At 45.0% G+C, this 27,977-nt stretch overlaps 1 protein-coding gene across 1 annotated transcript in view; it reads left to right on the top strand.

The window, feature by feature from the left end:
- Positions 1-27,977, top strand: part of PTGFRN (prostaglandin F2 receptor inhibitor) — a 376,964-nt gene that overhangs the window by 272,883 nt on the left and 76,104 nt on the right. The window contains exons 5-6 of the mRNA XM_086935651.1: positions 3,239-3,661; positions 8,281-8,682. Of these exons, the coding sequence (XP_086791777.1) occupies positions 3,239-3,661; positions 8,281-8,682 (825 nt within the window). The remainder of the gene's footprint in view (positions 1-3,238; positions 3,662-8,280; positions 8,683-27,977) is intronic.

Genomic DNA, 27,977 nt, shown 5'->3' on the forward strand with positions numbered 1-27,977 from the left:
AGACAGCACACCGTACGCCCTCCGTAGGAGGAGTACGTGGAAAAAAACAAATAATAAATGCCTTGTACGGATGACTAATAGCAGCACCCACAGTCAAAAGTACACTTTGCACACGCCATATGCAGATAAACAAATGCGCGCCGTTGGCACCTTACGCCCAATTCGCATTCACACTGAAAAAACAAGGAAGGTGGCATTTGCATGTCAAACGAGCAGGCGCTGCCAACTACACACACTGTACGGGAACACAACGAGCAAAATTGACAGTCGTGTGGAGGAAAGAAACAACGGGATCTCGATCGTGCTCATCATTAAAACACGTTTTAATTGGGAAAACATGGCCATCCTGCTTTCAGGAGGCTGTTTTTTTCTAGGCGTGAAAAAATACACTGGCCCATGTTGATTTTTCACATCCCCTTCAGAAAGGGGGGCGTGATTAGGGTAGTTTCGTCCACTTCAGAGTCCGGCATGTTTTCCTTAGTAATTTAAAAGACCACCCCAGGTGTTAATGAGTGGAGCCCTTGATGTCCTCCGGACGGTTGTGGTCGTCATAAGAAGAGCATTTGTTGCCGGACCGGTGCCCTGCAGCAGCTGCAGGGGTTTGCCCCCTCCCGCAATTCTGCATCTACGTTCGAACGACAGCTTTCTCTGACGCGGGGTCAGTGCGCTTCATGGCGTAGCCTAGCGAGTCACACGGACAACTATTAGGGTGAGTGCACGATACCAGAATAGACGCAGCCGAACCCGCTCTGCTCCGCCCCAGCAGCTCTGGGGTCTATGGAGGGGAACAAACGAGCAAAGAGAAAACAAATCATATCAAAGCCGGCCTCGCAGAGCAATCAGAGAAAAAAACGACACTAGATTTATAGAGACAGTCAAGCGTGACTCCTCGCTGTGCCACGGGTCCTCGAAAAGAGGAGAAATCAGCTGACCACAGGTACACAGAGCCTACTAAAACGTCTGGAGAAACAACGCGATCGTCCCACAAATAAGGCGCGCAGAGCGAGAAGCGCCGAGAGGGAGAGACCAGGGGGTGGGGAGTCTGCGGGGAGCGGGCCTGCCCTACAGTGCCGGCAATGCCGGACCAGACACGGGGGCGTTCCCGGCGTCGCGTGACGTCGGCAAAAGCCAAAGAATGTCGGGAACGCCCCCGTGTCTGGTCCGGCATTGACGGACAGGCCCCTCGTCCAATGGCAAGGCTCCGTTTACGGAGCCAGCCAATCAATGACGAGGGCCGACCGAAACCCACACACACAACTCAAGAGGTTTTTTGGCACATGCGCAAAGCGCATGGCCAGTCAAAACCTAAAAAGGGTTCTTGTTTCCTATCTTTCTGCATCACCGATTCTACTTATCTTTGGCACCAGCAGTCCACCAATCATGCGCGCTTGTGAGGAACAATATTCCATCTATGAGCTTGTTTATTTTAGGAGTGGTGGGTGCGGAGCACCCCCAAAATAATAATGGAGTTCAGAAATGTTGAGCACTAGAGAAGCATTTAAATTTTGTTTTCATCTCGTCACATTTGCTGCGTTTTAAAAGACATGTCAAATATCGGGCTCTGTCTTCTGAGAAATTTCTGCTTATTCTTTCTAAAGGGATCTTGGTTTTTACCTTTTTGTGACGATTTTGCTGGGTACTGGGAGTGAAAAGGGAAAAGCTGTAGGATGTTATCTAGCACACTAAAGACCCTCCCTAAATTACTTTTAGGTCCAAGAGGAGGGAGGGAAGAAGAAGCTGATTGGGGAAGGAACCTCTATGCCGACCTATTCAATTTATCAAACGACCACTAAGGTTCTATATTACCACAACACCCTTGTTGTATTAATCTATCTAGACATATATCATAACATTTAATTTGAACATCAAACTTTTTGTAAATTTCAAAACATTTCATTATACATATAATTATTTTTATATATTTTTTTGTATGAACACATCTGTAAAAATTATTACAAAGGTACATACATTTGTGACACATGTGAATACTAAATTTTCATTTCTTGTACGTATCACTCCATAATATGCAACATAGGACATCCCAAAATACACAAAAATTGTTTAAAACTGACTCATCGTGAATGATGAGTTTCATTCACGATTGACTCGCTAAAGGTAGCGATAGCAAGCAGAGAATGCTTACCTCAGTGTGCGGTAGAGGGCAGTCACTCGGATACAGCATAGCACCATATTGACAAATCTGTATCTCTTCTAGAGACTAGAGGTATAAGTTAGAAGGCAGTATGGAATGAAACCAACAGAATAACTCCACAACTAATGGTCAGCACCATGTACATTTTTCACCCTACCTACAGCCACCTGGCATCCACATGTCCCCTGACCGCCACTTCTAGCATCAATGCATCCCTCAGCCGTATGGCATACCAATACGATGTGGCTCCTGTGTAGATGTTTGAGAGTTCCCAAGGTGTACAGCATTACTAAAAACTATTAGTAAAGCCAACAGTTCCCAAAGTCCAGACCTTTTGGTTTTGCAAATGTTTGTTTTAATTTTTGTGCCATATGTTTGCAAGAAAAAAGTGAAAAATCTTAATCACAATAGCCTCCACAGGTCTAAGGGGGATGCTGTTTCTTGTTTTTTTTCTATTTTTGCTCTATTCCAATTGCTGTCTCAAATTTTCTTCCACTGTTTCTTTCATCTGATTTTGGCTCGCTTTTTCCTATTTAGTCCACTTCTTGAACTTCCACTCCTCTTACTATCCCTCCTACTTTATTATTACATTTGGTCATATTATTCTAAATTTCTTCCCATTTGCATTTTTCAGTAGTCCCCGCTTTGCTTTTATTCCCCTTCCTATTTGCCATCCTTTCTGTAAGAAGTTGTTGCTCTTGCTTCCTTTCCCTACACCACAAAGTATGTTTTCTTTGCGTTCTCTGGAATAACTCCTGCCTTACCTCCTTTTATATTTGTGTATTCCATAATTTGAAGTGTTCACTTCTTCCCATTATTTTCCTTCTCACCTATTTACTGGGCTTCTTTTGCTCCTAACTCTTCCCTGCACTTTTTTGCCTTCTACCCACCTATTTTTTAGTGCGGTCTTTCTGTTTTATCTCCTTTATTCACAGTGCCTCCAACCCCTTTCTTCTTCTTGGTTGGTGTTTTGTTACTCACAGTTGCCTGCCAGTGCTCTCCCCTTCTTCCTTTTTGTTGCTTTTCTTTTTGTCTTTTAGTGAGTCTCACCGCACTCTGTATTTTTTTTGTTTCCGGTATCTCTAGTTCCTAAGTACGAGGTGTCATTGGAAGGCCCCACCATCCCTAGGAACCGAGAAGAACCCACAGAACTGGTCTGCAGAGTATCTTCTGCCGAGTCGTCCAGCAGTGTGCGCTTCTCCGTAGCCTGGTACTACGCACTCGCGCAGCGCAGAGATGCCGTTGCGTCCCCGGAGCTGGTGGCCACCATGGACCAGGACGCAGTGGTGCGGGTGGAGAACAAGTACCGTGAACGAGCCCAGAACGGGGACATTGTTTTCTTCAAACCTGATGTCTCTGGCTTTACGTTACGGATACGGTGGACCATGGATTCTGACCGGGGGAATTATTACTGCGTTGTCGCTTCATGGAGTAGAGAGGGGGCCGCTAGTTGGACCAAGAGCAAGGAGGAAACATCTAAGCAAGTGAGCATCTTCTGGCCGTCTGAAGGTATGTGCCGTGTCGCGGAGTGTGTGACTGTGCTGATATGTGTCCTTCCTTAACACCAGTGATATCCTTCTTACAGCACATTGCGTTAGGTAGAACAAAGACCACCATCATCCTTCTGTAATGGAAATCCCAGTTGACCAGTTCCAAATGTCTTTTTGGTGAGTTCTTTGGCAGGTGGTGCTTTGTTTTTTAACTTGGGCTGTAATTGTCCATCAAAAACCATAATTACAATGTGTCTGCTAATACTAATATACCATCTGGGAGAAGTAGAGGCTATTGGAGTGAACATGACTCGCATAAGGGCCCATTTCCCAGTTCCAACTGTATTTAGCTAACCAATTTACCACAGCTCGATCTAGTGTAAACCATTTGAAACTGGTGAAATGGAAATTTCACCAGGGACTGTAGTAGTTATTGCATCTTTCAGGGAAGGCGTGTTCCTGGTGTAACCTCAGCGACAGTAATGGCTGTAGTGTGGGCATGTTTTCTACTCTGCTGCCCACTCTCCAGAGCAGTTGTCCCTTAAGGACTTCAGATTGTGAGGTGACGAAGAAGCACATAAGACACCACCATATCCCAAGGAGAAGGTCCTGACATTTAAAAATTCATCGAGGCACACAGTGAGAGAGCACCCTATAGGGCAGGGGTCTCCAAACCGTAGGCCTGTTTGCATCCTAGGAAAATGCCACATGCCATAGCCTCGCCACCAGATTTCACCACCAGAAGTCACCAGGGAAGAAAGACACTGTGGATAGAAAGGGCAGGGACTTTTGCACGCGCTTTACCACCTATCCCATTGATATCATGTACAATACTGAAACAGCCACGCATGACACTCATCACAGTAGTCCCTCAGTGGGCCAGACATGTATTGTTCTCAGACCTAGGGCAAATGTCCCAGGGCTGGATCATGAAGCTGCCCGTACATCCCAACCTACTAACAATGCAGGACGAAGAAGTGTTCCACCTGGTGCCAGCTACCCTGAACCAGGAAACATGGTCCATGGAGATACTTCAGGAGGCCAGGAGGCCTACCACAAGAAAGTGTTTATAGGAACAAGATGAAGAGGAAAATACGTTGGTGTAACAAGAAGCCTTGGTAGAGCCTGGGTGGAAGATGCTACAGTCAGCTGATAGCTCTCTTGTTTGCTAGAGAAAAAGGGGAGAGGAGTTGGCCTAACGGCTAGGGCGGTTGACCTCAGATCTGGGAAACCGGGTTTGAGTCTTGGCAACGACGCTGACCATCCTGTGATTCTGGTCAAATCACTAAATCTGCCCGCGCCTATCAAAAATGAATGTGTCCTTGTATAACGCAACTATTGCCTGTGTAAATCGCTCTGATACTCGATACCTTCGAATCAAGTTTACGCTATATAAAACTCGGAAAAAAAATAAAAACTGTTTACTTAATGACCATAGTGGCATACGCGAGTGCTCTTCCTCACTGCACCAGTCATAGGGTTTCCTGGAAAGGGAAGCCCCAGGTCTAGGAGGGTCGTACACTTGCTGCTGACACAACCAATGAAAGCAGCTTTTGAACACAAGCATGAGTCAGACATCAAATCAACCAACTCTGACAACCGTATTCTTCCTAGTAGCTATTACAGTGTTCAGGAAAGTTAGCGAAATGCAGGCGCCTACATCACAAGATCCATATAACCAAATTCATAATGATGAAGTAGTGTTGAGATCAAATCCACAGTTCATCCCAAAGGTCGAATCGCGTTTTCATATTAACCAAGCAGTCCACTTGAATGCTTTCTTCCAACAGTCCAAGTTGCAGTCGGAGAGAGCCCGACATACACTGTATGAGAGACTAATTATGTATTACTTGCAAAAGACAAACCTATCGGGAAGGGGGATCGATTTTTCGTCTCTTTTGCATAAGCAAGCGCTCTCCAGCTACAAAGGGGACAATTGCGAGATAGCTTGTCCGAACAATTTAAGGCTGTCGTAAATCATCAGGAGTTACCTTGGTTGAGGGGTCCAGGGCCCACTTAACAAGGATAAAGGGGGCAGCCCTGGCCTACCTAGGAGATGCATTCTTCAATGAAATCTGCATACAGCCACTTGGCCTTCCATACACACCTTCTCAAAACTGTGCTGTGTGGACGTCCGAGACAATAAGGAAACTGTGGTGGGTCAAAGAGTGTTAAAGCACTTGTTTGCAGATACACACTTTAACAATCCCTGCCTCCTGATAGAAGATATTGATATAAAATCAGTATGCAGCACGTGAATCCAGAAAAGATTCATGCTTAAAACGGAAGTGCAGGAGTCGGTTTGCAGCTTGAAGAATTCTCAGGAAACTGCAGAGAGTTGAGAACAGCTGGAAGGTCTGCTCGCTTCCGGGCAGCGATTTCGGAACATGGCGATCAGCTTGTTTTCTGGGCTCCATAAATGGATGTTTCTACAGCCTGCCACTCCCTGCATGGTCTTCTCGCTAAACAATTGATATATTTTAAGGTTCTGTGCCTGGTGCAGCCAGCCTCTGAGCTTCTATCCGGCCTCCTTTTCAATCAAACGTCAGCCAAATCTACAGATCATGTGATATCGGGGACAACCTCTCCCTTGAAGGAGATTAAGTGACGTGGGTTACTATGTGCTCCCTTCTTCAACAGCAGTTTTTATTTTTCTGTGTGTGCTTGTATGCTAACTTTATTTCCCTTGGGCAAAAACAAAATATTCCATCCACGTCCATGAATGATTATTGGCGGCGCACTCTCAATTCACAGTACTGACCGCCGTTTCCCTCAAGGAGTTCTTTATTATTTTAGAAAATGATCTTTATTTATTAAAATGTTGTATTGCTTTGTAATAACTTTCTTGGTAAGTGTTTCTGGTAAAAAAAAAAAAAAAACCTGTGGGCAGTGTCATTTATCAATCTATAGAAATATACATTGTCACCTTTGCTAACTGATTGATTAATACAATTTGTAAATTTTTTGAGACACAATACAATCTTTAGTAGGTTCCATGGCTCTAAGAACTGAAAAGGCCACTAACAAATGTTAAAAAATGATTTCACGTCAATCTATAAATTGTCATCATCTCTGTTTTTATATAATAACATCATAGGGAGTTGAGCTAGTCCTAAATCTGGACGTGAAAACAACGCTTTGTTTCCACAGACAGCTGAAGTGTCCCTACATCTGGTTGGGAAAATAATACCTTGCTTCTGTAAACAGCTGAGCTATCCCTCCAGTTGTAGAATGGATGCCTTATATTCATAGACAGCTGAGCTATCTCTCCCTCTCGGAAGACATATTAATAGGCTTTCATTGACAGCTGAGCTGACCCTGGGAATTAAAATAATGCCTTCTTCCCATTGATAAGTGAGAGGTGTCCCTTTCACAAAGGCACACCTCGTTTCCATAGACAGCTGAGCTATCCCTCAACCTGGAAGAGGCTATCATACCTTGCTTCCAAGGACACCTGTACTGGCCCTTAATCTGGAAGTGAACATCATACCTTGCTTCCACAGACAGCTGAGCTATCCTTCCAACTGAAATGAGACACCCCCTACATACCATGTCTCCATGGACAGCTGAGCTACCCTTCCACCTGAAATGAGACACCCCTCCCCCTCCATACCATGTCTCCATGGACAGCTGAGCTACCCATCTAACTGAAATGAGACACCCCTCCATACCATGTCTCCATGGACAGCTGAGCTACCCTTCTACCTGAAATGAGACACCCCTCCCCCTCCATACCATGTCTCCATGTACAGCTGAGCTACCCTTCCACCTGAAATGAGACACCCCCTACATACCATGTCTCCATGGACAGCTGAGCTACCCTTCCACCTGAAATGAGACCCCCCTCCCCCTCCATACCATGTCTCCATGGACAGCTGAGCTACCCATCTAACTGAAATGAGACACCCCTCCATACCATGTCTACATGAACAGCTGAGTTACCCATCCACCTGAAATGAGACCCCCCTCCCCCTCCATACCATGTCTCCATGGACAGCTGAGCTACCCATCTAACTGAAATGAGACACCCCAACATACCATGTCTACATGAACAGCTGAGGTACCCATCCACCTGAAATGAGACACCCCCTCCACACCATGTCTCCATTGACAGCTGAACTATCCCTCCATTCGAGTCTAAACAATAATTCCTTGTTTCTGTAGACAGCTGAGTCTGGAAATGAAAACCATGCTATATTTACAAAGACAGCAGCGCTATCCCTCCACCTGAAAAGATGTGACAGTCCTTTGTTTCCATAGACAGCTTGGGTATCCGTGACCTTCAAGTGAAAATGTCACCTTCTTTCATTAGACAGCTGACCCATTCCTCCATCTCAGAAGAGACTTCTGTTCTCTCCCCACGGACAGGTGGACTGTCCCCGAATCTCAAAAGAGAAAATCACACCTTACTCCATGTACAGATGATTCCTGCCCCCATTTCAGAAGAGACACTCATACCTTGTTTCCCTGGATGGCTGAGCCATTCATTCTTAATGAGCCCTGATTATGCAGGGATCACACTCCCGCCAGGCGACTTAAGATTCTGCATCTATTTCTGGCCTCCTTTCCTCACCTCCCCACATGAGCACCTCTTGTGTTGATGCGCTTCTCACTCTGTGATGCTGCTTTTCCTCCTAGATTACCGTCTGACTGTCCAGGCACTACAAGAGAAGCCCCACTCCACCCCTGGGAACACGTTCCAGATGAGCTGCAAGGTCTCGCCCCACAATATCAAGGCTCGCCGGTTCTCTGTGGTAGTGACTGCGGAGAAGCCTCCCTCAGCACCCACCGGGGTCATCTCCGTGAGCCAGGACTCGCTGGTGCGACTGGAGGACTGGAAGGACCCGGCGCGTCAGGATGCGGTGGTACTGGAGCGGGTTCAGGAGGACCTGTTCCGGTTCAGGATACACCAGATGCAGCTTTCAGATGCCGGGCTGTACCGCTGCCTGGTGACGGCGTGGACCATCGGTGGCGGTGGAGTGTGGCGGGCAGTCGTCAATGCCACGTCAGAACCTGTCAAGGTGGAGTTTCAAACTTCAGGTGCGTGAGTCAATGTTTACTGCAAAGCATCTTTTAATCCACAGGCTGCCACAGTCCACCTCACTCTACAAAAGTGCAAGCAAAACCCAAGGATATACAGGAACCAGGGAGACATAATGTTTTTAAAGGAACAAGGGTTCCTGTGGCCAACAGTCACACATGCAATAAAAAGAAAAAGTTAGAAACAGACACAATATCTATGAAAGTAAATACAATCCCAATTATTAACAAATAAGTCAAATAGTGGGTGGAAACAGGAAAAAACAAAACAAAAAAATAGAGGTACTCAGGCAATTGGTAGCGCAGGTCAGACAAATCTTGTTCACAAATGAACATATTGCAGCAATTCCACCCTATTTTAAATTATATATACAAAGTACAGGGTCAGTGTGCTAGAGTCAACGACGTTTCGATCCTATAGTGATGCAAGGCTCTTCATCAGGACATTACAAATTGACACCTGAGACTGTTACTCAACAGTAATAGAATAATAATGTGGGGAATACCACCAAAACTAAGCAATGGGATGGTGCTCAGTAGAGGAGAATTGTAATCCACTGCATTTGACTTATCTGTTAATAAATGTGCTTCTATTTGCTTTCATGGACATTCTGTCTGGTTCTCACCCTCACAGTGCCAAGAATGTAAGACATCTCTCCTTCCCTCAGATGCGTGAAATTCCACGTCCCTTTCACACAGGCTCATACTTTCCATGTGAGGGAGAGACACAATTGGTTGGACACTGTGTGGGGATGGAATTGTGTGTTTATAGAGAACTTTGTCATTGCCTCGAAGTTACAAGAACTTTAAGCCGGCTCCATGGACGCTAATCCAGGTCCTAAAGTTTTAAACCTGATTTTGTATTGACTGATATCCTCTATTCATCGCAGAATGAGGTCTGAGAATATGATATTAAGACACTCAGTCTTTGCACTAGGTCTCTGTCATCGCCCCTTCCATTCTGGTAGTGAAGTAATGTTATGCAAATGAGAATTTTAAGGTAATCTGGAGATCTTACACCTCTCACTAATTCTCGCTTGGCTTTAATCGACGAGCCGCCACCTCTATTTGAGTTGGCATTGACGTTTTCTTATGATGATTGGGTATTCGGGCCTGACTGTTGCGGTCAACCAATGTCAGAAGCCTGGTTTGAAATGGGCATACCACATAGACCGCTGTCCTTGGTCTCACCAGTTCAATGTTTTACCGGTATAGCGGTAGTTTTGATCCGTTATTTGCTCTTTGATTACTTTGTTTTTTGGATCTTTGTGTAAATTCATTTTCTATTTCCATATAGCTCTACGGTTGTTAACAAGCTTATTGACACTTGATACGCGCTCTGCGTGCTCAAATTATGAGAGATATCAAACACACAAATGGTGATGGGAGGCTGATTGCAACAAATCTAACGACCGGCAATCGCTTGTTGCATTCTCTTCCTTTGCTCATCACACCACCCCAGTTTAGACTCAGCCATATGCAAATCAACCTTGACCCTACTCTTCATGGGAACAGTCCAACCTGAACTGCCAGGCACGGTCCTCCCTGAACCAGAATCCCAAGGCTGGTTTCACTCTGATTGGGGCTCTTCAGTCGGGTGTAGATTGGTTCCTCCTTGGCCACTTAGAGCAGTGATTTAAAGACACAAAAGGTGATTGGAGGAATGCTTGCAATAGGTCTAACCACTGGCAATCACTTCAGTATTATTCCTACCCGTTGTTCTTCTGCTCAGCATGCCACGACCGTTTTTACCCGACCATTTGCAAATCAATCTAGACCTTGCTTCAGTAGGCACAAATTACGAGGCCAGGTCCTCCCTATGGGCCATATGTATCAACATTCCGTTTTGCGATTTCTAAATAGCGATTTTTAAGGAATCGCTATTTAGAAATCGCAAAATGGTATGTATGTAGAAATTCGCTTCTTTTTAGCAATTCCTTAAAATGCCTTATTTGCGATTAGCAAATTCCTAATCACAATTAAGGAATCATTTCCCATTCATTTCTATGGGCCAGGAGGCCCATAGGAATGAAGGGGAAATTTGCGATTCTCAATTTGCTAATCGCAAATTGAGAATATTTTCAAGGGTGCAGGGGTGTCCAAAGGACACCCTGTTGCACCCCTGAAATCTGCATGGGTGCACATGTGGCGCACATACATGCCCTAAGGGCATGTATGTACGTCACATGGCACTTTGAAAAATGAAAAAATATGCATTTTGAAAGGAATTCGCAACTTACCACCAACTAGAAGTTGGTGGTAATTTGCGATTCCTTAAGGCCAATTTGCGAATTTTTTTGGCTTTTTACATTGCATTTAAGGAATCGCAAAATTTGCGATTCCTTAAATGCAATCGCAAAATAAGGAATCGCAAATTTTGCGATTCCTTATTTTTAAAGCACATTTCCTTCATACATACCATTTGTCCAAATTGTATTCGCAAACGCCGAAATTCTGCGAATTTCGGCGTTTGCGAAGTCAATTTGGCTTGATACATATGGCCCTAAATCTCAACACCAGCAACCCAAGACCGGTTCTACCCTGATCGGGGCTCTCCAGTCGATGTAGCTTTCTTCCCGTAACACAGTGAAAAGGGGCTCGTGTCTGGACAGCGGCAATATGCCAGAACAGGGATGTACATGGATAGAAACTCCGGCGGGAGATCTAAAAGTGATGCTGTACACTCATGATGCAATAATGACGCTATTGAGGCCATACACCCCGAAACCCGCCTTAGCATCTCAATCCTTTTCGCCACCCTTGAGATATAGGATACATTTAAGCTTTAATCCGGGGCGGGTATCCACCCCTGAGGGGCTGGGACCCCTCCTCAGCCTCCTCGGCTCTGCAGCCTCTTCTGGGAGCTTTAATCGGGGTCAGGTATCCGGTGTGGGGCACTGTGACCCCTCCTCAGCCTCTTATTTATTTATTTATGCGATTTTATATAGCGCAGACTTTACCCGAAGGTGTCGGAGCGCTTCTCAAAAGGAACAGTAATGATACATGAGGAGCACATTACAAGTGAACAAAGTACAACAGCAAACATTAAGTTACATGAGGTAAAAGTGACCAATGTGAGCAAACAAAATACAAGAGGGAGCAAACGGTACAATTATAGGAGGAAAAAGTGACAACTGTGCAGGTTACAAAGGTATACAAAGTACAAGTAGCGGTATAACGCTGCAATAAATGGTAGACACTCAAACACAAGAACAATCGTTACGTAGGCAATGGTGGCACTTGTGCAGGTATCTAAAGCAAACAGAATATAAGAGGTAGCAAACAGTGTGATACAAGAGAAAAGTGACGTGTGATTCTTACAAAAGAGTACCAAACACAGGTAGAAGGATAATGCTGCAATACTTGGCAGACACTCAAATCACACCGAGAAGGCACTTCCATAGTCCTGGAGAATAGAATTTTCTATAATGGAAGGTCTTCCTTCAGGTAATAGAGATGGCGTGAATTAACTTTGGAAGTGTCTTTGAAGGAGGAGAACCTTGAGGTCAGTTTTGAAGGCCTGGGAGGAGGTGGTGGCCCTGAGCTGAGGCGGAAGTGAGTTCCAGATTCTCACTGCGTTGCCTGAAAAGGATTGCGCCATCTATCTTTCCTTCTTGAAAGTGGGAGGTTCGAGCAGTACATTTTCCGCATTACGTGATGGTCTAGAGACTTCAGAGAGTTTGTTTATTCGCCCGGTAGCGAGGAGAGGAGGAATGCAAGGCTTTGTGGGTGATACAGACAGTCTTGTAGATAGATCTTGCCTCGATGGGAAGCCAGCGGAGGGTGGATAACACAGGTGTGATGTGTCGCTTCTTTTGGCCCCAAAAATTAAACGAGCTGCTGAATGGAGAACAGATATAAGGGGGGACAGGTGTGATTTGGGGAGGCCAGTAAGAAGAGAATTGCAGTAGTCAAGTCTGGAAAGGACCAGCGTTTGGGCCAGTGTTTTAAGGTCTTCCTCCGGGAAGAAGCGGCAAATTCCACAAAGAAGGCGCAGTTGGTATCGAGCAGACTTTGCAATGGAATTGATGTGGGAGATTAAATTGAGTTTTTTTCGAGTATGACACCAAGGGATTTTGCGGTCTACAATGATGGGTTTATTGTTAAGTAGATTTATCTGCGGCCTCTTCTGGGAGCTTTAATCCGGGTCGGGAATCAGGGGTGGGTCTCTGGGACCCCTCCTCAGCCTCTGGGACCCCTCCTCAGCCTCTGAGGCTCTGCAGCCTCTTCTGGGAGCTTTAATCCGGTTTGGGTATCCGGGGTGGGTCTCTGGGACACCTCGTCTGCCTCCGAGGCCTCTTTCGGACCCTGTCCTTTGAACCAGAGCTCCCGCACACCCAGCTCTGCCCGTGGGGGAGGGACAGGAGACCTTTAATGGTGCTCTGTTTTGTTCAGACCACCAAACCCCACTTCATAAGTAAGTGTTGTGAGTGACGTGGGAGCTTGGAGGCTGGATATGTGAGTGAAGCGGTGTGTGGGTGGAAATTACCAGTGACTTTCCCGTCCTCTGTAGACTACTCCGTGTGAGGGGCTTGGCATGGCTGAAAACGTGAACTCTTTTTGGAAAAGGACGGGGCCCCCGAATTTAGGATACAGCCCTAACGGGGAATTAGCTGCTGAGAAAATAGAAAGACACCGAGCACAATGTGTTCTATTTTATGACAACATGTTCATTCTAGACTAACAAAAAATTACATATGCTCATAGTATAAATATGCACACCACAAAAATTATTTATATCATTTTTACTTTTTCTTTTTACTTTGATATTCCTATATCTTTATTCAAACATAGAAAATATATATATATTGATCAGTTCAAAGACAATACACAATTTATACAAAACAGATAATCTTTTAAAAACCACATGTACTCTCTTGCTTAAACAGTAGATGCATTTAAATTTTCATTTCTCAATTGATTAAGCATGCATCTTGTTCTTATCTAATAATCCTTTTCAATTTATAAATTCGATAAAAATCTGAAAATTCATGTGTCACAAATGGTTATTTATACAAAGACTGGCAGCTTGTTGGAAAATGGAAACAACGCGTTTCGGCTAGGCCTTCATCAGGACTCCGTCAGTAGTTGCTTATAGATGCAAGGTGACACTGTCCACAGGCAGTTGAGAAACATAAATTTACTCTATCTATTTTGGACGCTCAATTACTGTTTTCTTATCATGGCACTATGTTGATTATGTTTCATATGGCCGAGAGCCCAGTCAGTAACAATGTAGGGCAAACTAACAGCCTTTTCGCAGGTAATCCGACTCTTATTGTAGAAGAGTTACTGCATGACAGATTCTGCCATCCAGCATACATCGAGAAGTACCTGGTATCGTTGGTAAAATAATTCAATAGTACAATCTATTTATTGTGTGGCCAGCGCCTTGAGACCCTCACAGGTGAGTAGTCGCGCTTAACAAACACCTGCTTGATTGAGTGGGTGCGCTCGAGGTGAACTTTATCCGTGGTTTCGGCATGTCTGCACGGTTGTCTCTTGAAGCCTCCCCTTGGCCTCTTTTGTTCCTTAGAAGTTGCATTTAGATCCTGTTCCCTGTACAAGTCTTTGTGCTCCCACCTAGAGCCTTGAATGAGTAATGAATGAGATATTTATAAGCGCACGTTCACCCCGGGGCACCTTGGCACTTTGACTTCGACGCAGACATGCAGCTAACAAGGTAAGGAAGGCCCTGCTGACAAAAGAGGTGAGACTTCAGAGCTTTACAGAACAAACCACCTTTTGAGGTGGCCTCAACTTTAAGCGGAAGCCGCTTCCAGAATGTTGGCACCAAAGACAGAGAGGGCTCTACCTCCCAAACGGGGTCACCCGATGGGCAATTTACATCAGGCCTTTGTGGTCAATCTTGCACAATCCATGCAGCGCTTAATTTGTAAAAGAATCAGTGTGGGGGGCAAATATTTCTCCATAAACCCGTGGCCAGCTCTGTAGAATGTCAGCGTGCCAGATACCAGGACTGCGTAGCCTTGCTTCCACCTCATGCCCGGTTTAATCTGTCTGTCTGTCTGTAAAGCGCCTGGCTACCCCATTGGGGTTTCCCTGTTCTATTCCCTGCCTTTTTATCTATATCTTGTTGGTTCTTTTTCTTCCCTGCTTTCTCTTTGTGGTGGTTTTTACGTCTTTCTCTTCCCCCTCTCCCCCTGTGTGATTTTTAGGTCTCGCCTTTTCCATTCCGAAGGAATGGGAAATGAAGAGAATTCAAGTGCTCAAAATACTCGTCAAACTAAGGCTTCTTTCTGTACGGTTTTCTTCGAGTTCACGTGAATCACATGACCAAACAAGCAGGCGCATCAGCCTCCCTCCCTCCCTCCCTCCCTCCTAATTTCATTTTTTCACAGCCGCCACCACATCAAAGGGCTTCTCCCAGCGTGCGCTCTGCGGCTTCTCCTCCCCTAATTATTCATGGCTGGCCGGACGTACTTTCAGTTTCCCGGCCGCTCTTGTTTTCCTACCCTAATACAAAACTGCAGTCATATTCCTTGTTCCTGGTTGTCTGCTTCTTTCGATGTCCTCTTCTTGTTTTTTTAGTAATTCAACACGGGAATTTGCTTGTAACTCGAAAAGCCACAAGATGTCGCCAAATTGCTACATTTTAACTCAGCGGCCATACGCTCAGCGTTTTATTTCAGTTTTACCGTACATGCAAACACGCATTTTTCCCACACGACAATTGACGTGTTTCCCTTAGGCGCAAATTCTCATCCTAGTGTCAAACTGAAAGACACAGGTTTCGATTTCGAGTCTGACTCTACGTATGCCATCTTTTCCTTGGGTGCAAATCCTCTCTCAGTTCTCGAGCTCACGTGCACAAAGGATTTTCGACCTCCTCCAGAGCGCGACGGCAAAGAATAGAAGCATGCTTTTGAAACAAAGATTCTTCCCATGAAAGTCATTCTTTAAAAATAGTGCCGACTAATTCTCCTGTCATAAACTCGTAATCTGAGTTGTTTTTTTTAAACGTGAGGTTGCTTGCAATATTTTTTTTAAACGTGAGGTTGCTTGCAATATTTGTGCTTTTCCAGGCTGTTTATGTCTTTTTATATCTCGTCAAAACTCCTGTGCCGTCAGTCCGTTAATACATGATGGAGCAGAACTTAGTAACAGTTTTAGATCACGATTTTCTAGAGTGACTTCCGTCAGAGCCAGCTTCAGCGTTGATGGCGCCCTGTGCGATAGTTTTTAATCGCGCGGTGCACCCACCACCCTCCTATGACCTCCTTCTCGGTGAATTTCTTCACTACCACGCCCGTTGCCCTTCATCTCTTCATAAGCCCCGTTTTACAGGCCATACGCTCAGCGTTTTATTTCAGTTTTACCGTACATGCAAACACGCATTTTTCCCACGCGACAATTGACGTGTTTCCCTTAGGCGCAAATTTTCATCCTAGTTTCAAACTGAAACACACAGGTTTCTATTTCGAGTCTGACTCTACATATGCCATCTTTTCCTGGGGTGCAAATCCTCTCTCAGTTCTCGAGCTCACGTGCACAAAGGATTTTCGACCTCCTCCAGAGCGCAATGGCAAAGAATAGAAGCATGCTTTTGAAATAAAGATTCTTCCCATGAAAGTCATTCTTTAAAAATAGTCCTGACTAATTCTCCTGTCATAAACTCGTAATCTCAGTTGTTTTTTTCAAACGTGAGGTTGCTTGCAATATTTGTGGTTTTCCAGGCTGTTTATGTCTTTTTATATCTCGTCAAAACTCCCGTGCCGTCAGTCCTTGTCAGACCGTTAATACATGATGGAGCAGAACATAGTAACAGTTTTAGATCACGATTTTCAAGAGTGACTTCCATCAGAGCCAGCTTCAGCGTTGATGGCGCCCTGTGCGATAGTTTTTAATCGCGCGGTGCACCCACCACCCTCCTATGACCTCCTTCTCTGTGAATTTCTTCACTACCACCCCCGTTGCCCTTCATCTCTTCATAAGCCCGGTTTTACAATAATTTAATTTCTTTAAAAAAACTACCAGTGGTGTAGTCAGTAGGTAATGGTTCAATTAGTCCTAGTGCAAGGAAGGAAATGGGCATTCTGACTGTTGTTGCTGCATGTAAAGTGCATTGTCCCACATTACAATACGCTATGTTGCCTTACTTTCATTTATTTTCGTTTCTGCGGGGCACATCCTATGCGGTCATTACTATCTACTTGTTCTAGTAGCGAGGAACTGAGCATTGTTTGCTTCTAAGTGCTGCGTGCTTCTACCGGGCTTGGGCCCTGTCCGATCAAGCTGAAAACATAGGGAAAACATTAATCCATGTGCCCCAACACCCCCCAGGACGCCTACGCGTTTTGGCTACCGCCTTCAACTGGGCAACCCCGTTACCACAACCAACGTGAAATTTAAAAACAAGCACTGGCATTGCCAATAGGTTTCGCATTTGGAAAGTTGGAGCTATTGGTTTTGTAAATGACATTTTATATTTATATATTATTATTGACAATGCCAATAACGATATATAAATATAAAATGTCATTTACAAAACCAATAGCTCCAACTTTCCTACTGCGAGACCTATTGGCAACGCCAGTGCTTGTTTTTTTCTCTCTCTTATTCTCGGCTGAGGTTTAAAATAAGTGCTGGTCCCCACAATGAGGGCCAGTGGGCCCGCACCTGTAATCACCTCCTCAAATTAAGCACTGAATTCATAGACCAAATTCTGGACAAGTTGAAATCTGCCCAGTGTCTTAGAAAGGGGCCCCGATAACAAGCATTGGTGAAAACAATCCTAGAGAGAACGTTGGTTCCAATCGCTGGTGCTCTCAATTCCTGGGGGTGGGCCGCAAGTGGGTGAAAACGTGCACTCGCGCTTCCAGAAGAAGCTGCTTTTCCTGGTGAAAGCCAAAGTACTTGACCAGACGAACAGGAAAAAGACAGGGTATCGAACCCCTATTGACACCCGTCTGGTGTGAGTCTTGCAGTAGGATGAATACCACCCACAAGGGGCACTTCCCTCTGGTGTGATTCATATATATATATATATATATATATATATATATATATATATATATATATATATATATATATATATATATATATATATGTGTGTATATGTATATATGTGTGTGTATGTGTATATGTATATATGTGTGTGTATGTGTATATGTATATATATATATATCCTGAGCTCCAAACACCAGCCGATTGCACACGTGAGCGGGTGCACGCCAAACGGGGGTGTACCCGTTGTATTAATCACAGCTTCGAACATCCACGGACCATCTGTCCGTAAAGAAAGCAGCACACGCAGGGGGTAGTTCCACGTTAGATTTTATTCGGGAACTTCACAGCATACGACGCGTTTCGCCAGAGGGCTTCGTCAAGATATGCAAAGAGCGGAGGCGCTCAACTCATTTAAGTAAAATATCTTACTTCCGCATTTAGAGTAGAGAACAAAAAAAGACTATACAATCGTTAAGAATGGATCGGCCATCTTGAGATGGTGTAAAGAGTTACAGTTTAGACCCAGTCTTAAATTAAACATATGTGATATTATGTACAATCCATAAACATAATCTCAAATCCCACAATAAGTGATGCATAGGAGCTATACTAGTAATCCCGCCCGTGATGGGCAACAATAGTCCAAATGTCCTCTAAACCCATATAACGCCCTGGATGGGCTAACCTTCGAGCAGATCTCTCAGTTCATTTGGGTTAAGTTTCATGCACTTCTAATAATGATGGACATCAATGTTGGTTTATGCACTGTATTCTTGATTGGTATCTTCCATTGTCTGTATATGAATTTAGGACATCTGGTATTTAAGTAATTTTTGACTGCAACTTTTGTACCGATAACTTGGTTTTACATCCCACGTAATTTTGAGTACCATCGAACAGGTGTTATATTCTAGCCCATCTAGGGCGATATTTGGGTTGCTATGTATGCAATTTTGAATTCGGGTGTGCCTATACACTACAGCATGAGTCTTTATATTGTTAGACCTACATGTGCTCTGAGTATTCTACTCAGGTCTCCTATTACAATGATCATGTTTTCATATGGTTTATTAGATTGCATAGTGTGTAGCTTTACATATATAATTGTTTGCACCCTAACATCAAGTATATTAGATCTGCTCGAAGGTTAGCCCATCCAGGGCGTTATATGGGTTTAGAGGACATTTGGACTATTGTTGCCCATCACGGGCGGGATTACTAGTATAGCTCCTATGCATCACTTATTGTGGGATTTGAGATGATGTTTATGGATTGTACATAATATCACATATGTTTAATTTAAGACTGGGTCTAAACTGTAACTCTTTACACCATCTCAAGATGGCCGATCCATTCTTAACGATTGTATAGTCCTTTTTTGTTCTCTACTCTAAATGCGGAAGTAAGATATTTTACTTAAATGAGTTGAGGGCCTCCGCTCTTTGCATATCTTGACGAAGCCCTCTGGCGAAACGCGTCGTATGCTGTGAAGTTCCCGAATAAAATCTAACGTGGAACTACCCCCTGCGTGTGCTGCTTACTTTACGGACAGATGGTCCGTGGATGTTCGAAGCTGTGATATATATATATATGTATAGATAGATATCTTGCTTCCTTAATAGGTGACGAAGAAGCATTGTCTGACTCCATCGCCTGTGAGTCACTGCCTCTCTCCTTCTGTCTGTATTTCTCCTGAATATGCATAGACTGTAACTACTGCCTCCTGTAGAAAGAGGCTCGGTTTCTCCTGCAGAAGCAAGGCCACTCTCTCCTGTAACAGCATTGTCTGTGCTGGGAATGAATAAACTAAAGGGCGCTTGAAAAGCGCAGTTACTCCAGGGAGTGCCTCGGCGCTCGGCCCCTATACCGTCACTGCATATATGGCCTAAGTTAAAGAGCGGCCCCTATACCCTCACTGCACATATGGCCCAAGTTATAGAGCCAGGTCTTCAGTTTCTTTCTAAACTGAGAAGTGATTTTGATGCCAAGAAGCTCAGCAGGTCGTTTATTTCAAGGTGAAGACTCCAAAAAGTAGAAGGACCTGCTGCCGACCCTGGAGCTCCAGATCCTGTGAGTTTTGGCTAGAAAAGCATTGGCTGAGTGAAGGCATCGAGTGGGAACACAGAAACGAAAAAAAAAAAAAAAAGTAAAGGACACGACCCATTTTTTGGAAAGATTAGGCACAGTACCACTAGTAGAGAATGAAGAAGTTACGTTATGTAGCATGGACGTCAGGTCCTTGTATACTTCTATTCCTCATCAGGATGGAATTGAGGCGATAGAACAGACACTGCTCAACACTGAAATGGATTCAGATTTCAAAGTGTTCCTTATGGAGCTCCTCCATTTTACTCTTTTTCACAGTTATTTTGAATGGCAAGGTAAATATTTTTTGCAGTTAACCGGGACCGCCATGGGAAACTCGGCGGCTCCGGTCTACGCGAATCTGTTTATGGAGCACTTCGAGAATAAATACATTCTCAACAGAGAACCATGGAAATCTCGTGCCAAAATGATACTGAGGTATATAGACGATATGTTTGTGATCTGGTCCGGTTCTGCGCCAGATCTAATGAATGCCATTGCCGAACTTAACTCACGGGATGAACGCATACAATTCACTTTTGAAATGAGTGCACACAAAATCACTTTTTTAGATGTGGAAATACGCAGAAATGGGCCATTATTTGAAACAGACATTTACAGAAAACAAACTGATCGCAACAATTTGTTGCACTACAACAGTTTTCACAATGATCCTTTGAAAAGACATTTGCCTTACTCGCAAATGTTGCGGGTGAAACGGATTGTCTCTTCCCCCGTAACATCAGACATCAGAATCCACGAAATGGAAGAGAGATTTAAAAAAAGAGGATACCCTCAAAAAATATTGGATCAAGCAAAAGAGAGATGTGCACATAAAGATAGGAACAGCTTGTTGATTCATGCTCCAAAGAAAGAAAACACAAGAACCGTGGTGGTCTCGAAATACTCGACCAAAAGTAAAGTTTTCAAAAAGATCATCATAAAACATTGGGCGATATTGGCACAAGAAGTTGATTTCAACAATATATTCAAGGAACTACCTCTTTTTGCATATCAGAGGGGCACGAACTTGGGGAACATGATAAAATCTGGCACCAAGAACACAGAGGAAGTCTTTAATGGCACCCTGCCTTGCCACAACTGCAGTCACTGCAACAGCATTATCAGAGGAAATATAATCACACATCCTAGCAAAGGCTACAACATCAAACTGCGTGTTTCAGCAACATGTGATTCGGCGAATGTCATATACCTATTGAAGTGTCCTTGCGGACAAGGTTACGTGGGTAAAACTGAGAGGAAAATGAAAGTAAGGCTAAATGAGCACAAATCAAACATTCGGAACAAACAGACAAAATCCACAGTTGCAACACATTTTTGTGAAGCTTCACATAATGTAAGCCAACTCAGATTCACCATCCTTGAGACTGTCCGAAAATGTGAAGGTGTTGACAACCGCAACAACATGCTTCGTAGGGAAAACTTCTGGATTTTCAAGCTTGAGACACTGAAGCCGACCGGAATGAATGAAAGAACTGAATTTAGATGTTACTTGTAATGGGAATGGAACGTTTTATCTCTAACATAGTCTCTGCATGCGGTCTTATAATTGCCTGATTTGCTTTGTTTAAAAAAAAGTTTTTTGCTTTTTTTAAAAAGTTTAACCATACAGTATGGAAATTTTGTTTATGTATCATCATTATTAGTTCCTTTAGTACTATTTTAGCCATTCGTGTTTTGCATCACCTTCAATTTTATTTTTCTGCCGTTTAATGCAATTTCTGGTTTTTTCCCAATGTTATTGTATTGTGCATACTTTTCCAACATGGCACCGCTTTTCTGTTCACTTTTCCGGCTTTCCGTTTTTCCTTTCCATGACCCTCACTGGAACCTGGTCCTTGGTCCTTTTTCTATGTCGTAATTGTAAACACTCGATAAAACAAAAGTTTGGCGGTCGAGCTTAACCTCACCGTGAAGCGGCTCTCGGGCACGCGATTCAACTTTTTCTGGTAAGCGGCGCATACTATTCTTTTTTCACGCTTCACTTTTTCTTTGCTTCGTAATCTAAGAGTACCTTCAATACTCTAACGGGACGGTTTTTACACAGCGGTCTTTTGTGATAATGTCGAGCATGTTTGGTGGAGGCAAACCGATTACTCTTTACTATGCTCCACAACCTTTCTGGATGGAAACTTTTTGGAATGTTCATTTTATAAGTGCATGATACTCTCGGGTTTTCGTTTTCACATAATTATTATTTTTTGGTGGAAGCTTTTTATCATTTCTTTTCCAACATAACGTCACCTGTTTGACTTTGGCTACACCTGGCTTATACGATGTGAAGTTAGGAAGTACTGTTCAGTATGATCTAGGTCCCTGATATGTTCCCATATCTGCTTGTTTATAGATCCCAGTCCCTGATGAAGGCTAGTCCCTAGCCGAAATGCATTGGATATGGACATTATAATTTAAGAATTCACAAGGCTGGATTGATGAATATGATGATATAATTTTGATGAAAGAGGAAATAAATACCTAAGACTTCTGCAAAGAATATGAACGTTTATTTCTATTAATGACCTAACCTGTATAGCCCTGAATGGGTTTCATGCTGTGACCAGGGGACGTTGCTCATGCTAAGGGCCACGCTATCAGTTTGTAACACAGAAACGAATACACGCCCTGAGGTGTCCCGCGCCAGTCAGAGGGTCACGGGGACTCTGTCTCCTGTAGAAACATATTGTCCTCCCCTCTCCAATCCATCAGAAGCTGTGTTTCTGCTTTTTCTCATTTAGAAGATATTTACTCCTGTAGATCCATTACCTTCATCCTGTAGAAATATTCTGTATTTCTATAAGGAGTCTATCGGGCCTCTGTTCCACTCGCCATGCCTCTTGCTTTATTTCATTGGTCAGTTAGGGTTATGACCAGGTTGGAGCTATATCTTTCCATTCCTCCTGAACCGGCTCTGGCCATTCCTAGTCTACAGGGATGGGGCGGGACGATGCTGAGCATCGATGAAAAGGAGTGTCCTCCTCGCAGGTTCTGCAGGAGGGAAAATCCCTGATTGGTGCATCCAGACCCCCTCGCTGTGACGTAGAAAAGGCTGAAGTTTGACTACATTAGTTAGATGAGTGGAAGGGTGTTTTACGAAGACCCCAGCAATGTTTCATGGGTCATCAGCTTGCCCTTGTGTCGGATAGAGGTTGTGCCAACCCTCCATTAGAGGATGGGCCCCTCAATAAAGTGATCTTATCAATCCTCAGTGCCACTTGCACTGTGTGTGGTCAGAGTGTCCCTTCGGCAGGTAGAATGGACGTCCATTGAGTGTGCGATGGATCCGGGAGCAGCGCTTATGTACTCCGTCCGTGCCTTGCATCCTGAGCAGTGCTTATTCTTGGCGCCCACCTGGGCACAGCACTGCAGTGCGGGCACCAGTTCTGATGCTGTGTTTTTCTCTGCCCCATGGACTCTACAGGGTGTTCACAGGACCAGAAATGGACATTATCCCTGAGCACTGCATTGAAGCCAGTTATTAATTCTGTCGGTGCAGGGTGTATGGTGGACATTTCTCCCTCGGGTCATAGTTTGTTTCTTTGACACAAGCCTTGTTCCTGATTTGGATTCGGTGTTTCCAGGCGGTGCACAGTTCTCTGATTGACACGTACATGCATTTGCTGCTGAGGGTTAATGCCTCTGGAACCTGCCACACATCCTGAAGTAATTCATTGCTCGGGGGCGCCTTGAAAACTGCTTAAAAGCATACAGCTTTGGCACAAATCTGTTCTAAACATGTTTTGAAATGCACCCTTCAACTTTGTTCTTTTATTAAGACACTGGCAGCAGGAGACTCCTCCCTCCTGACCTCACCCACCGCCTCAAAGGCCCCTGGGAAATGCTCAGCGTTGCATGTGAACCTTGGTTACTCTGACTCGCCTGAAAACAAGCCCTGCTTTTCAATTTAAAAATATTTGTTACTGCTGTCTCCCAAAAACACTCTTAAAAACAACGTAACCCACACATTCATGTTCTAAAAAGTGTAGTGTACATTTGTACGTAACCTCACATGGAGTGTCAACGGTTTGCACCATTAATATGGCAAAAGCACAATCGCTTATCCCATGAGGTGGATGTAGACGGGTGACAAGAAGCGCTCTACAAACCTACTGACTGACTGAATGATTGAATGAGCTGCCGAGCAGGTCCACACGCGCCAGGCGTCCATGCCCCGCCCCTAGGTTCACTACCGAACAGTGTGGGCTTAGGAAGGGGGAGGAGTTGGCCTAACGGCTAGGGCGGTCGACCTCAAATCTAGGGCACCGGGTTCAAATCTCAGCAAGGACGCGCAACATCCTGTGATTCTGGGCAAACCTCTTAATCTCCCTGTGCCTGAAAAATGAATGTGCCCTCATTCAACGCAACGGGTGCTTGTGTAAAGCGTTCTGATACCCGATACCTTTGGGTCAAGTTTGAGCTATATAGAACTCTGTGAAATGAAATAAATAGGAATATTTACTTCCTTTGATTGCCTCACACGTACAATGCTTGTTGTACTCTTCGCTTGAAGAACACCAAACTGATGATGATGGGGAAATCTATCCCTGCGTGGGTGACAGTGAAGGGGGAGGGGAAAGACCCATGTTGTATCAATCTTGTGTCAGGGAGCAACACTATTTAGATCACGGTTTCTCAGGGACGGTGCTTCCAATGTCATGAGAGCACTTGGCCATGATGTCTCATGTTTTTGCCTGTCGTTTGTGCGCTCCCCATTGCTTTCCTTTACTCACAGATGTATATGTGCCTTTTTTTTATTCTTCACTATATGCATGTCACGTTACATATTCCTTTAGTGTTTTATTATCAGTTTATAACATTAGTTTATATATAGAAGTTTGAAGTCTATATTTTAGGCTTGAAGCAGAACGAATATACTAATAGATATTGATGGTGGGATTGCACAGCAATTGTACAGTATTTTGCAACGCGCATCACAATATCCCACATTTAAAGATAGTGTCTGGAAATGTATTTATCCTGAATTCACAGTTATAACGAGGAAGGGGGCTCGTCAAGCTATCAGGGAGCGGGAAGGTCTGGAAGGAACACAGCGTTGCAGACCCAAGGCCATGAACTAGCCTATTGAGGGCCTGTTATCAGAGCTCCTGTGAGCACCGGTGGAAAACAAAGACACCAGAAGGCTTTGTCTAATAAAAATCTTCTGTTTCCAAAGTATGGGCAAGCTGTTCAGAAAAACTAATTGAATTGTGCCTTAATGCGGAGCAGGTTTAACGAGGCGCTGTAAACCTGGGGAGGGATTCCAACATAGATTGTTTTGAATACCTTCAAATACGCGCCATTTTTACTTGTGGTCCCCCTGGTTTCAGTCATTGCTGTCATCATTCTGTATATTTTGCTCATTAGGAGTAGTCACACAGCTGCACTGGGCTGGGGCATTAGGGTTTATTATAGAATATGCAGTCTGGGTTTCTTGCTTGTGAGGAGAAGGCTCTCGATCCCACCTATATACAATCCTGTAATCTTACAGGAGCAGCCTTGACCGAGAATCCCTCTCTCCCAGACCGGAGCTGGAGGGCGCGTGGGTTGCAATCCGCTGGATTTTCTTTCTTATAACTATCATTTTGGCTACACCGCCTCTCACTCTGGGCTGCATTGACCAGGCTTGGGTTGTAATTGCCGTAGAATGGTTCGAAAGGGACATCCATTGATACTTAGAACCCTTTTGAGCATCAAAACCATTCCAGTCGTTCCAGGACTTTGCGGCGAGGTAGGAGAAGGAGCGTCCTCCATTGTTGCTATGGCGGTTGCGGGTGTTTCGTCAAGGGAGAGGGAGGCGGAGCGCAGTTGTCTGGAGGGCCGGTGGAAGTTCAGGCGGTGCTTGATGTATTAGTTAGTTCAGCTTTACGAGGATTTGATGATCTAGAATTTTCTGCTGTTGAATGTTGCTCCAGAAGTGACCATGAGACAGCGGATCATCCTCGGCTCTGGGTGGTCGTGTCCTCTTCTGTAGACTCCATACACTGGTGTGTCTGCAGATCAGCTTTGCAATAAGGTTGTCCTCCTGCAGTTCCTGGCAGTAGTCAGATGACGCGTTTCCCTATTCCTTGTTTGGCCAAACATGAACCTTGGCTGTTCACCAGGTGCCCCGGCTGCAATGTATACAGTATGCCCAGGAAGTGCTCGGAGTTTAAGTCAAAGCTTTCCTCAAATACTTAGAATCTTCTTAAATCTTTAAATACTCAAATATTCTTCACGCCATTCAGAAACCACCAGGTTTACTCTCTGTCCCGAACAGTGATAAGTGTCTGGTTAGTTCGCGTTCACCTGCTTGGGAGTCTTGTGCGTGCATTCTTTGAGACTAGGCACAGTTGCAGACTCTGGGATGCCCCCTTGGGGTGCCTCGGGAGTTGTCCACTTATGGAGGGTAGAAGCTGCTTCTTGTCCTATCAGGCTCTGTCCAGTGGGGGGCGGGCGGGAGGCGATGTCTTGTCAGAGGGGTGGGGCCTTGGGGTCTGCTGTGCCTTGTGCGTCTCCCGGTCTAGTGTCTGCCCTGTAGGGGTCGCTGTCACTGCTGTCGCCGGTGCTATAAATACACCAGGCTTGGGGCCTGGAAGTTTCTCTGCTGACAGTAAATGTGTAAAAGGTAAGAGCAGTTCTCCGGGATTTAAATCCACAAGTCATGAACCCGAGGGGCCGAAGCCGGTCCTAGCAGGAGGGGGGCGCTGGGGGTGACAACTCGCTTATACTTACAAATTAATAGTGAATGATATGTAAACGTTTGAGCTGCAGAAATACACCTGAGCTAGAGGAGGACGGTCACTTTCCCAGGGGGCCCTTAGAAAGTGGGGGCCCTATGCAAGTGGCCACTTTGTCCACCAGACCATACCTTAGAAAGGTCAGTGCGCTATGGTTCGTGACGCCACTTTGTGAATTCCGTCATCGCAGCCCGTTTTGGGGCCGGGCAGTGACAATGTTGTGATTTCTAAAGCACCTCATTCATTCACACCTAATCCTCTAGGCGCTCGATGCCATCCGACCCGTGTCCCATGGAGTCTGCTGGTTTAAGAGCCGGGGCCCGAGTTTCCTACAAACGTTCACTGGGTTTGTTGTTCGTGAATGTCCGCTGGGCACCAGTGACCCATGTGACCCTGTTGACACGAGGGGGCGAAAGGTCCCTTCACGCCAAGGTGTCAAATATCCTTGCATCTGCCATACTTCCCACGGTGCGCTTGTGAGAGGTAGGCGCTAAGATGCAGCGCCTCTCCTCTGTGCACATGTATGGGTTCCACTCCCATAAGCAGAATGAGACAAGGTTATTTCCCGTGACGTCACTGCCATGCCAAAAGACTTGTGACGTTATTTCTGATAATGCCTTCATTATCCAAAATAATGTTTTTAAAAACCTGAACATCCGACTTCTCTTTGGCAGCAGAATGTTGTCCGGTATGAACCCCCTGCATGAACAGAGGTGACGTTATCCTAGCGTCGCCTCTGATGCTCAGTGTGACACGAGGCAGCTCGTGCATTAGGAACTGTGCCAGTCAGTTCAGGGATGAACCCAAGAGTCTTTGCAGCCTCTGCCCGCACAATGACTTTCAGCTCCTCTGCCATTGCTTCCCGTGCCCCTGTAATTGCTTCCTGCGCACCTGTAATTACTTCCTGCTGTGACCTCCCCTGTCATTTGTGAACAATAGGGCTTCACGTCTTCCTGCTCGGGGCGGTGTCACGTGACCACTGAGCCTTTAAACTTTAAAGGGCAGGCTTCTGATCTCACTCGGGCCTTTGTCAGCTCGCTGTTTTTAACATTAACACGTCCATACTTGAACGGGGGGGGGGGGGGTGGGGGGGGGCGGAGGAACCCGAGGGGAAGCAGGGCAGTGACAACACGTCCTTAGCAGTGACAACACGTCTATACTTGAACAGGGGGCCAGGGGTGAGCCCGAGGAGGCGGTGGGAGACCGGGCAGTGAAAGTCTTAGCTTCCAATAACTCCAGGATGGGTGCTGCCAATTGATCTATGACGATGCCCCGGACTGAAACTTTGAACATCATGCATAGCACGGAGCCGGATCAACATGGCCCATGCCCGGTGGAACTTTGATGGAACTTTCGATGGACCTATGACGATGCCCCCTGGGTAGATACCAAAACTGTTTGTACTTAGCTCGGTGCACGAGCGACCTTGGCCGATTCCCGGTGGAGCTGTCATATGCAGCTATAGAGGAGTCTGTCCTTGGTTTCACCCCCTCGGCCGTCACCTAC

This window comes from Lissotriton vulgaris, chromosome 8 (assembly GCF_964263255.1).
Source record: "Lissotriton vulgaris chromosome 8, aLisVul1.2, whole genome shotgun sequence".
Lineage (NCBI taxonomy): Eukaryota > Metazoa > Chordata > Amphibia > Caudata > Salamandridae > Lissotriton > Lissotriton vulgaris.